This window comes from Pteropus alecto, unplaced genomic scaffold, assembly GCF_000325575.1.
Source record: "Pteropus alecto unplaced genomic scaffold, ASM32557v1 scaffold246, whole genome shotgun sequence".
Classification (NCBI taxonomy): Eukaryota; Metazoa; Chordata; class Mammalia; order Chiroptera; family Pteropodidae; genus Pteropus; species Pteropus alecto.
The window spans coordinates 1,810,364-1,826,025 of record NW_006437742.1 but is presented as its reverse complement, the minus strand read 5'-3'; the positions used below and the strand labels follow the sequence as shown (position 1 = coordinate 1,826,025).

At 36.1% G+C, this 15,662-nt stretch overlaps 1 protein-coding gene across 3 annotated transcripts in view; it reads left to right on the top strand.

The window, feature by feature from the left end:
• The window catches only part of TBC1D8B (TBC1 domain family member 8B), a 79,072-nt gene that overhangs the window by 31,698 nt on the left and 31,712 nt on the right, over positions 1 to 15,662 (top strand). For all 3 annotated transcript variants that reach the window (XM_015591663.2, XM_015591664.2, XM_006914793.3), the window contains 7 exons: positions 3,990 to 4,139; positions 4,686 to 4,836; positions 5,269 to 5,483; positions 6,771 to 6,888; positions 7,821 to 8,106; positions 8,988 to 9,117; positions 9,630 to 9,728. In XM_015591663.2, coding sequence (XP_015447149.1) covers positions 3,990 to 4,139; positions 4,686 to 4,836; positions 5,269 to 5,483; positions 6,771 to 6,888; positions 7,821 to 8,106; positions 8,988 to 9,117; positions 9,630 to 9,728 — 1,149 coding nt within the window. The remainder of the gene's footprint in view (positions 1 to 3,989; positions 4,140 to 4,685; positions 4,837 to 5,268; positions 5,484 to 6,770; positions 6,889 to 7,820; positions 8,107 to 8,987; positions 9,118 to 9,629; positions 9,729 to 15,662) is intronic.

The following is a 15,662-nucleotide window of genomic DNA, read 5'->3' as shown; positions in this document are numbered from 1 at the left end:
TGCCCAAATGTCCCTTTTCTTTTTATTTATTTTTTTTTTTTTTTTTTGTCATTTTCTTTTGGGTGAACTGACCCCTTTCAGTATTTCCTGTAGTGCAGGCCCTGAAGTAGAGAATTGCCTCAATTGTTGTATGTCTGGATAGGTCTTAATTTCTCCTTCATATCTAAAGGAGAGCTTAGCTGGTTACGTTATTCTAGGCTGGTAGTTCCTTTCACTTAATAGTTTAAATATTTGATTCCATTCCTTTCTGGCTTGTAAGGTTTGCACTGAGAAGTCAGAGGATAATCTAATGAGTTTACCTCTGTAAGCTACCCTTCTTTTCTCCCTGACTGCCCTGAGAATTCTGTCTTTGTCATTGTTTTTTGATAATTTTAATACCATGTGTCTTGGTGAAGGCCTTTTTGGGTTGGGATAATTGGGTGTTCCGTTGACTTCTTCAATTCCAAGCTCCAGCTCATTCCTTAGATTTGGGAAAGTCTCGTCAACTGTTTGTCTGAAAATGCTTTATAGACTCTGGGTGGGGGGACCTTCAATAATGCCCATTATTCTTATGTTTCCTCTCCTATGGTATCAGCTGGTTCTTGAATTTCTCTTTCATTATTTTTCATTCTTCGGTTTCTCTCTTCTTCCTTCTGATTCATTTCTAGATTTCTGTCTTCGATATCACTGATCCTTTCCTCCATTTGGTCGACTCTATTTCTCAAGCTTGCGGTGTGTGTGTGTGTGTGTGTGTGTGTTTTATCTCCAGAAGATTTATACTCTTCTTTTTGAGGGTTTCAGTCTCCTTGTTCTGCTCATCTAGTTGTTTTTTCAGTTCCTGAAATTGCTGATATGACTCACTTCGGATCTCACTGAGTCTTTTCAGAAGTACCATCTTGAATTTTCTGTCATTTAAGTTGCATATTTCTATATCTGTAAGCTTATTTTCTGGAGATTTTTCTCTTTCTGAGATGCCTTGTCATCTTGCTTGTTCATGGTGTTTAGTGGACTATTGCTCCGCCTGGGCGGACATTAATGAAATTGTATTCTGCTGTTTTTCCAGAAAGAAGATTTATTATATAAAGGTCTGTCTTTAGCCTGTTGCAAAGAAGACACTTTTCTTTTGGTTTCCAGTAGGTGGCGTCTAAGCCTCTTGTATCCCTGCATTATATAGTCTTAATAACGCTTTTTAAATTTTCTTGTGGATATTTAATCATGGTCCTACCCTCAGGTTGAGTCCCTGTTCTTGTTAGCAACAGTTTTGGTTGCATTTGCTTAGAGTCCCCTGGAGCTCCGCGGTGTTTGGTCTTGGAGGGTATGTGGGGAGGGGCCCTCCGGGTTGGGAGTTGCGGGCTGTGGCTCAGCCTTGGTTGCACAGCCAGAAAAATCTGCCGTTGTTCCTCTCTGGTCCCATCCGGCTTCTCTGCTTTTTGCCCTGATGACTGAGCCCTGCAGCCAACCAGCCACATGGAGATTACAACTCTCCCAAGAAGGGGCTGTTCAGGGAAATTGCCGCACCTTATCCCCTCTCCCTTCTCCTACAGGAAGCTCTGGTGGCTGCGAGAAGTAGCCTCTTTATTTCTTCTGGTCCACCGACTGGCACTCAGGTATTCTGACTGTGTTAGCTCTTATGTGCAGATCCCACGCACAGATGTGCTAGTGTGCAGTTTGGGTGATTTTTGTTGAATTTTAGATATTCAGCTTATTGTTGTTTCAAGGGGAGAGATCTGGGGACGTCTCTCATTCTGCCATGTTTCCAAAGATCCTTATAATGCAGTATTGATAAGACTGACTTTTCTTTTGATATTAGAAAAGCACAATGAAAACATGTACTTTAAAAATATATGTATATCTCAGTTGCAGACACAGACCTTTCATTTTGGCCATCAAGAGTTTTCTTGCCCCAACTTTCTAATCTTTCATTCTCTTCACGTATATACCCTTAGTTCGATGTGAGGACAGGAGTAAAATCTGATCAGTCTTGCTAATTTCTCTAGAAGTTGGACCGTACAAAAAAATTAACTCAGAATAGATTAAATAAGAGGAGAAACTATAAAACTCTTAGAGAAATCATAGGAGAAAAATCTTCTTGACCTTGAATTAGGTGATTTTTTCTTAACCGTGACACCAAAAACACATGACAAAAGAAAAAAATAAGCAAATTAGACTACATCAAAATTAAAAACTTTTGTAGTACAAATGAGACCATAGTAGCCAATTTAGAATCTTTGTATTTCTCTGTTGTCAGTTTTAGCGTCTCTTCTTTCATTTCTAACTTATTTGAATCCTCTCTCATATTTTTCTTGGTAAATCTAGCCAAACGTTCATCAATTAAAAATAAATAAATAAATAAAACCTCTTAGTTTTATTGATTGCTCATTTCTTTTTATTCGTGAAAAGTATTCCATGTTCTGGATATACCTCAATGTTTATCCATTTACCTGATGAAAGATGCCTTCCTTGGTTGCTTCCAGTTTGGGGCAATTATGAATAAAGCTGCTATAAACATTCGTGTGGGTGTTTTGTGTGGACATAACTTTTTAACTCATTTGGTAACATATGTGGGAGCGCAATCGCTGAATCATGTGGTAAGACTATATTTAGCTTTGTGAGAAACTGCCAAACCATCTTCCAAAGTGGCTATACCGTTTTTGTGTTCCCACTACCAATGAATGAGAGTTCTTGTTGTTCCACATCGTCAGTAGCACTTGCTGTTTTCATTGTTTTGAATTTTAGCCATTTTAATTGATGTGCAATGGTATCTCATTTTAATTTGCAATCCCCTAAGGATATATCATGTTGAGCATCTTTTCATATTATTGTCATTTTATAACTTAATGAGGTCTCTAAGTAGATCTTTTCCTACTTTTTAACTGGGTCTTTTATTTTTTTTAAGTGTAGTTTATTTAACTCGTGGAATATATTTATAATAGCTGCTTTACATTTTTAGTTTGTAAAATCAAAGAACTGGGCCTCCTCAAGGACGTTTTTTTGTTGGTTGCTTTTTAGTTTATACTTCTTTTTATTTTTAAGCCTGGCTTCCTTGGATCACCCACTGAGTCAGTAGAAATTAGTGGTCAGCCATTTATGGGTCAGATTTCCTTAAATGCTTTGAACCATTAAGTTTTCACCTTGCCATGGGGATCTTTGTGTGAAGATATACCCCAAACTTCCTGCAATTTATAAATCAGCCTTAGTGTTCATTTTTTATTTCTCAAGTCAGCCAGAGCTGAGTGACTGGGGCTTTCTCCTCTCCCATTTCTTTCCTCAATAGGTTCATAGCCCTGCACATCCATGCATATATTTAGATCCCCAAGAATATGTTGGAAACTTCAAAGTTCCTTATGGTCATCTGGTTATCCAGGTCTTTCTTTTACATTTTTAGCCTTAGTCCGCTGTGATGTTACCAGCAGATTGTTACCATTTTCTCAAATGCCATGAGGAAGGGGCTTTTTTTTTTTTTTTTCACAGAGCTGAGCTCCGAATCCAATAAAATGATAACAACATCCTGGGAATGGAGAATGAGAATGCTGTTTGGTCAGAATATTGACTGTGTCCTGGGAATGGGGCTTTTAATGAAGTTCCAAAGGTTTCTTGGCTGTGATAATGCTGGCTTGGGACAGTGGCAGATGGGAATAGCCTCAAAGTAAAACTTCACAACACTAGTGTTCTTATTGAGGTTCATTAGTTTTGCTTGAATTGATGATTTTCAGTTCTGTGCCTTTGGTTAATTTCCCATGTTCTGAACTGTTTTTCTTTTTAAATATTTTTCCAGTATTTTGTTGCTTTTGTAGCAAAGTGGCTTCACTAAGGTTCTGAGTTTCCTGTTGCAGACATTTGACATCTCTAATTTTGATAGAAAAACAATGTCTCCCTGAAACATCGATTTAATATTTACTGTGCATATAAATTGTGGTTTATAAATGATAGAAAAAAACATTAGCACTTTTTTTCTTCTTGCAGAAACTTTTAAGCATTAATTTGGGACAATTATATTCTTTCTTTTTCAGGTTCCTATTAGTTCTGATTCCTCAGACCCATCTGATAATATTAAGGAACGATATTTGACATGTCAGAGAGAATGCAGTAAAACTCTGAACACTGAAGCCTTAATGACAGTATTTCACCCTCAGAATTTGGAGACTCTTAATTCAAAAATGGTAGGGAAACAAAATATTTAAATCTATGGACTAAAACAATTGATCAAAAATAAAAAATCTTAGAGCAGACTAGAAGGTACCATATCTGAACACTTTTTTGGGGGGACTAGAAAAGGTTTTCCATCAGGTACTACTGTATGACTTGTTTGGTTCCATTACACAAAAGGAATATTATCATGAGTTAAGATAAAAGGTGAAAGTTGAACATTGGGTTTTATTTGCATAACTTTCTAATCTTAATTGAGGTGATTTAGGGGAGAATGTTGGTTCAAAGCTTTACCTCCAAAATGTAATGCTTTTTTGTTTTTATGTGAGTTAAGCTAAGAATTAAAATAGTAAATTAAAGCTATTATATTCACATGGATTTAAAAGCTTATTGTGATGACAGTGGTCCAGTGTTTGGCCCCTCTGTGAATGTTGATTTTGAGTTTCTATGTTCTTGATTTACATTTGTATTGTTTCATGGTAAAGAGAGTTATTAGTTATTTGAAAGAAGTTAATTTCTTATTATGTTTAGTTGCTTTGATTTTTGTTTTGTCGTTATAGTTGAAAGAAAAGATGAAGGAACAGTCATGGAATATCCTATTTGCAGAATGTGGGCGTGGTGTTAGCATGTTTCGGACCAAAAGGTCTCGAGATCTGGTTATAAGAGGGATTCCAGAGACTTTAAGAGGAGAGCTCTGGATGCTTTTTTCAGGTATTACATTTATTCACTTTGTTTAACAGACATTAATTATGCCCCTTCTAGGCATTATGTACCAAACTAAATAAAAATAATTACAAAGGTGACTAGGACAAAGTCTTATTAATCATGAGTCCAGACTAATCAAAGAGGTACACTGGTTATTTGTACTTACCTATATAGTCACACATCTGTCCGGGCAGATTAGCTGTTAGACAAGATATAGCTAACTCGGTGTGGGGGCGGGGAGTTCTCGATCCCTAGTGTCAAAAGAAAGTTAAGGAGAAAAAACAGTTTATGAAAATGTTACTCTGTTGGCTTTTAATTTTGTTTATTCTCAGATATCACTTGAGCATAAAACTGAAGTTAAAGATATTACAGTTCTTCATGTATATACACAAATAGTAGCTTTATTATATTTCTTTTGTATGTTAATCATCTTTACAGGTGCTGTTAATGACATGGCTGTTAATCCTGGCTATTATGCTGAAGTGGTTGAACAATCTGTAGGGACCTGCAACTTGGCTACTGAAGAAATTGAACGTGATTTACGTCGCTCCCTGCCTGAGCACCCAGCCTTTCAGAGTGACACTGGCATATCTGCTCTGAGGCGGGTACTCACTGCTTATGCATACAGGAATCCCAAAATTGGATACTGCCAGGTATGACTTAATTATGAGTCAAAGTGTATACATGTTCCAAGTGATAAAATCCCATCAAATCCAACTCTACTCATTTGAAAATTGATAATAAGGACAGAGATTGGGTGGCGATTGATAGTGAATATTATTAATCTAAGCAGAATAGTGGTGGAGAAACTTAGAACTGATATTTCATTAATTCATTTTTCTTTTATATCTAACAAATGTTTATTGAATTCCTGCTCTGTAAAAGATATTGTGCTAGTTGCTGAAGACTGCATAAAGATGAATCAGATAAGGATCTTGCCTTTAAAAGTATATAGACTAATAGGTATTAAAACATATTCATTGGCACGTGAGACAGATTATTAGAGAGTTATAAAGTCCCATCAGGATTTTTAATAGGGATAAATTATTTTCATCTAGAAGAATCGGAGAAGGCTTCATGGAAGAGGTAGTATTTGTAGGTCTTGGAAATTGGTGAATTTTGTGTGTGGAGATAGAATGAAAGAACATGCTAGGCAAAGGGATCAGTGTAACCAAACACAGATAGAGGTAAATGTAGAATGTATAGAGGACCATGTTCTGTTTAGTGGAAGTGTATGGTGAATGAAGTGAAGTAGTTGGAGAAAAGAAATCAGTAAAGTAGAGTTTGAATTTTATTTTGTAGGCAGTAGTGGAATCATTGAAAAAATCCTTTAGGAACATACTATATTAATTAGGTATGCTAGACTGCTAACACTAATAATCTCAAAGAAGTAGTAGCTAAAAACATAAAAGTTTACTTCAAGGAATAAACAGAGGAGAGTGAGTAAGTCAGTAGGCAGCTGTCCTTCATGAGTTTATTCAGAGACTTAGGCTGACAGCAGACTCTGTCATCTTCAAAATATGGCTTCAAAACAGGTGCTCTTTCATTGCCATTACTAAGAGGAAGGAAAAGAGAGTATGGAGAAACAGTTGTGTGAGATTTTATCAGCTAGGCCTAGAAGGTGCACACATCATTTCACCTGCATGCTATTGGAGGGTCTTTGTCTCATGGATATTTATTCACACAGAAGTCTGCAAAATGTTGTGTGGCTGAGCACACATATGTCTAGATATTATGGAAGAAGGGGAGATGGATTATGATGACTAGCTAGCACTTTCTGCCACAGATTAATTTATAATGGGTGGAGCCCCATAAGGATTATATATCAATCCTATTTATCCATTGAAACTTATCAATGTGGAACTTTTTTTGGAAAGCAGTTTAAGTGAATGGAAAAATAAATTACAATATTTATTTTTGTATTTTTCTGTGAATTTTAGGCAATGAACATTTTGACTTCAGTGTTGCTTCTGTATGCAAAAGAGGAAGAAGCTTTTTGGCTTCTGGTTGCTGTGTGTGAACGAATGTTGCCTGATTATTTTAATCATCGAATTATTGGTAAAAAAAAAAAAAAAAACACATAAACATATACAAACACATATTTCTTTTCCAAATAATGTGTATGCCTGTTGGTATACCTATCAAATGGAAGAACTTATCAGTTAGGTTTTAAAATATATAAAATGCAAGCAATATCAAAATGTTACATTCACTGACATACTCAAAGGAGAACTTTTTGTACTGGGCAGTGATTGGGAAGATTATTTAATATTTTGCTTTTTAAAAAAATAAAGTACCTGGTCTGTCTCTTAATAAAAGAAGTTTACTATCTTCATATTGCTAAAACAATGGTAATCTGAAGCATTGTGAGCTACTGGAAAATTTTTAGTAATTTCTTGTGGAGCGAGTTATTTTAATCAGATTAAATGATTATATCAATTCACATTTCTGTGAATTATATAGATATTTGCAAGGTTTGAAAGAAGGATCAAGTTCTTGGTTTCTTAATTGTGTAATATTTTCTTCAGTCATCAAATGTTTACACTATAGTCCCCTACTTTAAAACCATAGGTGGTCTCTTCTTTGTACCCCCACAAGCCTTCAGTATCATGGTTAAGTCATTGATTCTATTGTCTTTCATTGTAGTTATCTGTGTTTTTATTTTAAATTCTACTAGATATTATGGTTTTTGAAGATGAGACCATTTCGTTAATTGATGTCTCTCTTATATCACCTATTACAGATTTTTACATATAATAATTCAATAAATAATTGTTCAAACGAATTTAAATTGAGTTTCTCAAGTGCTTCTTCATGCAAGACACTGCTAGCAGATAAGGAGATATGTGAAATATAGAAAAGGCACTGAAGAAGTTCATAATTTAAAGAAGAGAAATTAGATATATCAGTATACTAATAGAAGTGGGAAATATCAGAAACAAGTCCTTTTGAAAGGTGTCCATTTTTAAACTTCTTTTTATGTTCTCCAGGTGCCTTGGTAGATCAGGCCGTCTTTGAAGAACTTATCAGGGATCATCTTCCCCAGCTGACAGAACACATAACCGATATGACATTCTTTTCCTCAGTTTCTCTTTCCTGGTTCCTCACACTTTTTATTAGTGTGCTACCTATTGAAAGTGCAGTGAATGTGGTAGATTGTTTCTTCTATGACGGAATAAAGGCCATTTTACAACTGGGATTGGCAATACTTGACTATAATTTAGACAAACTACTGGCATGTAAAGATGATGCCGAAGCTGTAACAGCTTTAAACAGGTACTATAAGAACCACGATATTTAAATCTTGAGAGCCCCTTGGAGTTATGTTGTTCAGTCTCCTTATTTTCCAGATGAGGAAACGAAGCCCTAGAAACTTGAAACAATTGGCTTAAGGTCACAAAACTAGTTGAATGGAAAAGCTAGGTCTAAAGTCCACTCCTCTGTTTTCAAATAGAATATAACAAAGTAAATCACTTTGAAGTAAGCCACTAATATTGTTGATTCATTATGCCGGAACTTTCATAGTCCCAGTTTGAGCTATTAAGTGTCACTGTATAAAAGTAATTTGAAGGGGTAAAGGTAATTGATAATGTTAAATATCCAGTGGGGGAAATTGTTCTGGTTTCTAAGCATTTTCAATCAGGTAGGCTGAGCTTTATTTTCTTTGAATGCTGCTTTGTATTGGAGCACATGTGGTGTATCTGTGTGTATACACACAATGTATGCATATGTTAAATGAATGAGTGTTGTAAATGGTGCATCAGATTCCATTATGTACAGAGTAAAATATGATTGCCTCACTCTAGCATTTAGAATTCACTATGTGAAGGCCTCAATGTACCTATTTTTAACTTATTTCTCCTTACATGCCTCTAACATACCCCATATTCTATCTTGACTGGGCTATCTGGTATTTGCTGAGTACTCTCTGAATATGTTTGCTTCTATCACACTCTCCTCTCTGCCTCAAATAATTTCTTCATCTCATTCACCACTTCTGTATTTTCCTAATTCCATACCATCTTCAAATTCCACTTCTTTGTAATGCTAACTCTTGTCCTCTCAGTTGAAATTAACCTCTAACTAGGGAGAAATTAGCTGTCATTTTCTCCTATTTTACTTCTACTAATTCTTATATTACTTTCGCTTTTCGGCAGGTTCTTTGACAGTGTCACTAATAAGGATAGCCCATTGCCTTCAACTCTTCAGCAGGGTTCAAATGTGAGTGATGAAAAAAGCAGTCATATTAGAGTGGATATTACAGATTTAATTAGAGAGTCAAATGAGGTAAGTTTTTTAATACCATAAATATAATTACATAACATTTAAAATGATCACTATACTATAGTTATATCTTTAGTAGTATATTAAGAGTAAGATAATAATACAAGTAAAGATGTAATTTAAAATACGACTTCACTTTAAAAACGAGTGTTGTGAACTATTCCTAAGTTATATAGCCTCCTCTGCTTCCATTAAATAAAACTATATTCATTTATTTTCACAAATAATGACCACATTTAAATATCACTGTATAAAAAAAGTGAAAATTATTCTTTTCTTGGAGTCTAAAAATTTTACTAACGTTCTTGAAGTTAGTCTAGACACATAGTAAATGGTATTCTCTTCAGTGAATATGTAGAAAAACGTGGAAAGTAAAATTTTGCATAATCGCTGAACAAGTTAAGAAAATAGCTACAAGTGGAACCAAGGCCTCTGAGAATTGAGTCTCATGAAATTCACTTGTAAGAGAAGTAAATATTATGAATGAGTATCTACTGAAATCATATTTCTTGCAGAAATATGGTAGTATTCATTGTGAAGATATACACAGCATGCGCTGTCGAAGTAGATTGTATGTGATACAGACCCTAGAGGAAACAACAAAGCAGAATGTGGTGAGTATCCACCCAAAGGAGAAAAACTAATTGGTATAATATTTTTTCAGCTTCCTTTAAAAAATTGTTCTATGTAAAGAAAATAAAAATAACTAAACTTTTGAGCTAGATTTTTGCCACAGCTTAGCTTACTATAACTTTTTGAGAGGAAATAAGTTATTTTATTCTAATTAAATTATGCTGGTTTCTCCAACAGGTTTTGTGTTACTTGACCTTCGATAGTGACTGCTATGATATAGACATTTAAGCATAACATATTTATGATGTGATTTATCATTAAGAACAGCTGACCTACATAATAGTCAAAGCCACTAATACATATTACTATCCTGGGGTACCTAAGATAAAGTGAAAAAGCTATAAAACAATGTGTTTTTAGTGTCTCCTTTTTATTTTATTTATTTACTTATTTTTTATTTTTATTTTTTACACCTATAGCACCTGGTCTTCCTAGGCGGTCTCCTATCCAAGTACTAACCAGGCCTGACCTTGCTTAGCTTCCAAGATCAGATGGGATCGGGCTTGTTCAGGGTAGTGTCTCCTTTTTAATATTTAGATGACTACATAAGAAGCTGTTAACATTGGTTTCCTCTGGTGAATGGAATTAATAGATTGCTAACCAGAAGAGGGGGAGTTTTACTTTGCTGTATATATCCTTCTGTGCTGTTTGAGTGTTCATCATTTGCATGTATTGTTTCTGTAAATCTACTTTTTAAAGGCTAAGTCCTTGGAGGTACAACTCTGAGAAGACGAACATTCCTGAAGATTCCATGTTTAGATTTCAATTAGATCAGTGAAGTTACTATGACATAATTAGCATAGAGCCCCTCTTGTTTTAGTTTTTATAAACTTTTCAGATAATACTGAAGTAATACATGCGCATTATAAATTATTCAAACATTCCAGAAATGTAAAAAAGTAAAGGTTCCCTACCCCAGAACCAGTATTAAAGTGACTCGGCATATATACTTATAGACCTTTTTTCTGTGTATCTATAGACATAAATGTTCATGGGGGGGGGTAATATAGTTTTTTTTTTAAATGAAATCATACCAGTCACCTTGTTCTGCAACTTACTTTTTTCACTCAAAAGTATATCATGATCATTACATGTCAGTACATACAGATCTACCTCAGTTTCCTTAATGTACTGAAGAGTATACCATAGTAGAGATATGCTATGCTTTATTTAACTATTCCTTGTAGATATACATTTAGTATTATTTTTTTGGCTCTTATAAGTAATACCTTATCCAAGCATCCTTGCCTATTTATTCGTACACATTTGTAGGAGTACTTCTGTAAGGTGGATTCCTGGAAGTGCAAGCTGGGTCAAAGGGTTTGCCCATTTAAAAATGACAGGTCTTGGGACTCTTTACAAGATGGTGTAGAAGGTAGAGGCTATGCACACCTCCTCTAGTGACCACACCAAAATTTCAACGAAACTACAGAGCAACCAGTACACAGAGTCTCCTGAGGTCTGCCTGAGCAGAAGCTCCACACCTAGGTCACCTCAAATAACAGGTTACCTCAAAATGGTAGGAGGGGTGGAGAGGCAAAATGGCCCAGTTCCACAACCGCGTGTGGCGATCTAGAATCAGGAGGGCTATCTTGGCTGCAGAGCCCCTTCCCCCACCTGAGGAGTGAGGAGTCCCAGCTGTACACTGGGCTCCCTAGATGAGGGTTCCAGTGCCAGGAAGAGAAGTCCCCACAACCTCTGACTGTGAAAACTAGTGGAGGTTGCAGCTGAGGGAGACAGAAGGCTGCAGGAGTCACAGACATTCCTCTTAAAGGGCCCATGCCCAGCCTTACTCACTGATGGACTCATTCACTCTGAGCTCTAGTGCTGGGGCAGCTGCCTGAGGGGTGCCAGGGACACAGGGAGGAACTGAATTGTTGGGCTGCAGGGCAAGGGCTGGAAGGGCGGCTTTCTCCAGGACAGAGGTTCTGGCAAAAGCCATTGTTCCTTTGTTGAGCCCTCCCCTCTCCTAGCCTGTAGACATAGGTGCCATTAACCTGGATAACACAGGTCGCTCCACTCAGGGGATTCCCTGAGACTCCGCCTCTCCCAACTTGTTTGCCCACCCAAGCCACTTCCAGTGATTTATTCCATACAAATGGGCTGTCTTGGCTCCTGCTGCGAACTTTCATAAACTCTCTCAAAGGCTCACAAAACCCAAAGCAGCAGTATCTGGCCTTGGCGTGCCCTGCACCTCTTGTTGAGCAGCCCCAAGCCCTTCACTAGTGACAGCTGGCCTTGATTTCTGACTTGGCCACTCAAGGCACCTATAAGCAAGGCCAGCATGGTGGCAGCAATCTGCGGATTGCGTGGTGACTCTTCCCTGGTGGCCTTGGGGATGCACAGGCTGTGGCTGAACTTGGCCTGCAGCTAGACCCCTCCCAGGGTTGTCCCACTGGGCCCCACAGCACACATACTTCATGAAGCTACTCTACTGAGACCAGAAGTCTTAGGAGCTCTACTTAATACATAGAAACAGGCATAGGAAGGCAGCCAAAATGGGGAGACAAATGGAAAGAAGTATGTCCCACAGGAAAGAACAAAGCTCCGGGAAAAGAATTCACCAAAATGGAGATAAGGAATATAACAGATGCAGAGTTCAAAACATTGTTTATAAGAACGATCAAGGAACTTAGGGGAAGGGTAGATGAACTCAGTGAGGACTTTAACAAAGAGATAAAAAAAAATGGAGATGGAAAACATAACAGGGGACCAGTCAGAAATGAAGAATACAAATCTGAGATGAAGAGTATATTAGAGGGAATCAACAGAGGGGATGAAATGAATGATCAAATCAGTGACATACAGGATGGGGTAGCAGACACCCAATCAGAAAAGCAACAAGAAAAAAGAAGCCAAAAAAATGAAGAGAGTTTAAGAAGCCTCTAGAACAACTTAAGGTGTAACAACATTTGAATCATAGGGTGCCAGAAGGGGAAGAGATAGAGCAAGGAATTGAAAACCTGTTTGAAGAAATGATGGAAAGCTTCCCTAACCTGGTGAAGTAAATAGAACTACAACTCCAGGAAGCACAGAGAGTCCCAAACAAGATGAACCCAAAGAGGCCCACACCAAGACACATCATCATGAAAATGCCAAAGGTTAAAGACAAAGAGAGAATCTTAAAAGCAGCAAGAGAAAAGCAATTAGTTACATACAAGGGAGTGCCCATAGGCTTGACACGAGATATTCAAAGTGATGAAAACCGAGGACCTACAACCAAGATTGCCCAGTAAAGCTATCATTTAGAATTGAAGGAAAGATAAAGAGCTTCTCAGACAAGAAAAAGCTAAGAGAGTTCATCACCACCAAGCCAGTATTACAGGAAATGTTGGAGGGACTTCTTTAAAAAAAAAGAAAAAAAAATCTATCAAAAGTCTAAGTAAAGAATGGCAATAACTACATATCTATCAACAAGTACTTCAAATGAAAAAGAATGAAATACTCCAATCAAAAGATAGGGTAACTGAGTAGATAAGAAAACAAGACTCTTCCAAATGCTGACTATAAGAAACTCACTTTAGGTCTAAAGACACACACAGACTGAAAGTAAAGGGATGGAAAAAGATATTTCATGATGGACCTAGAGGGTAGTGTGCTGAGTGGAGTAAGTCAGATAGAGGAAGACAAGTGCCATATGATTGCACTTATGTGTGGAATCTAAAGAACAAAGCAAACAAAAAACAAATGTATAGATACAGAGAACATTTTAAGGGTTATCAGAAGGGAGGGGGTTTGGGGGACCAGTGAAAAAGGGGGACAGGTTTAAGAAGTACAAATTGGTAGTTACAAAATAGTCATGGAGGTAGAAAGTATAGGTTAAAGAATATAGCCAATAATATTGTAATAACTATGTACGGTGTCAGAGGGGCACTAAATATATCAGGATGATCACTTTGTGAGTTATATAGATGTCTAATCACTATGTTGTACACCTGAAACTAATATAATATTGTATGACAACTATAACTGAAAATTTTTTTTTAAATATTTTAAAAATGCTTAAAAAATAAAAATTTTTTTTGAATTTAAAAAATGTCAGGTCCTGTCAAATTATCTTCTAAAAGATTCATACCAAATTATAATCCCACAGTGTATAAGAATTCCCTTTTCCCCACACTTCCACTAGCATTAGATATTTAAAATCTTTAACTTGCACCAATTTGATAGATAAAAAATCAAATCATACTTTTTATTTCACTGATCATGTTTATTAGCCTTTTTCATTTCTTAATTGCCTGTTTGTAGCCTTTGCCCATTTTTTTGGTGAGGTTGTTTGTCTTTTATTGATTTGTAGGAGTGATATTAATTCTTTATAAGTTATATTTGTGGCTAGTATTTCCCCTTCATCATTTTCCAATTTTCTTTAGAGTGTATTCAGAATATGTTTGTTTTTTTTTTCAAAATCATATGCATTTATTTATTATTATTTTTTTTTATGGTGACATTGGTTAACGAAATCCAATAAGTTTCAGCCATACACTTTAACAGTAGGGCATATATATATGTTTACACTGTGTGTTCACCTCCCATAGTTAGATTTTTTCTGTCACCACATATTTGACCCCCTTTACCCTGTCTACCTTTCCCCTCTCCCCACCCCTTCCTGCTCCCCTCTGGTAACCACTAGTCTATTGTCCATGACCATGAGTCTCTTTTTGTCCTGTTCATTTGTTGTTTTTAGGTTTATATCCCACATATAAGTGATACCATGTGATTTTCAACTTTTTCTATCTGACTTATTTCACTTAGCATGAATATTTACATTTTTTAATACACCTAAAGTATATATTTCATTTGTAGTGTGAGATAGGACTCTAATGGTATTTTTTTTCAACTGAAACAGCCCATTGTTTGAATACCATTTATTAAATAGTCCATCCTTACTGTACTCTGCCCTTTTCATATGCTAAATACTTATATACATACATGAATTTATTTCTGGAGTCTCTTTTTTCAGCAACACCACCACACTGTTTTAATTACTGTGGCTTTATAGTCCATTTTGAAATCTGGTAAGGCTTTTGAAAAGTTTCTAACATCCATTTTAATGATGTATTTTTAAATATACTTTAGTAAGTATTTATAGTTTATATCATATGGGTCTTATACATTTCTTGCTGGGTTTATCTACTCCTATGCATTTGATGATTTTGTTGTTAATATGAATTAAATCATTTTTTTCCTTTACATTTTCTAATTTAAAAAAATATTTTAGTTTCAAGTATACAGTACATTGGTTAGAATCTATATAATTTATAAAACAATCCTCCCAATTACTCCCTCCCTCCCGTGACCCTCCACCTAGCCAGCATATTAATGCTAACTGCATTCCCTATACTGTGCTCCTCATCCCCGTGACCATCCATCAGCTACTAATTTGTACATCTTTAACCCTTCACCTCATTCCCCCATCTCCCAAGCCCCCCTCTCCTCTTTCCATCACCAAATTGTCCACTATAATTGTGAGTCTGTTTTTGATTAGTTTGTTCTTTTTATTCCTTAGATTCCGCATATAAGAGAAATCATATAGTGTTTCTTTCTCTGTCTGACTTAAATACCTTCTAGGTCCATCAATGTAATATCTTTTTCCATCCCCTTTTAGTCTGTGTGTGTCTTTTAATCTGAAGTGAGTCTCTTATAGGCAACATGTAGAGATCTTATTTTCCTTTCCATTTATCCACTATATCTTTTAGTTGGAGCACTTAATTCTTTTCCATTTGAGGTACTTATTGATAGGAATGTAGCTGTTACCATTCTTTATTCCTGTTTTTGATACATGTTTTTTATTCTTAAAGAAGTTCCTCCAACCTTTCCTGTAATTTTGGCTTGGCGGTGATAAATTATTTTATTTTTGTCTGAGAAGCTCTTTATTTGTCCTTAAACACTAAATCATAGCTTTGCTGGCTAAAGTA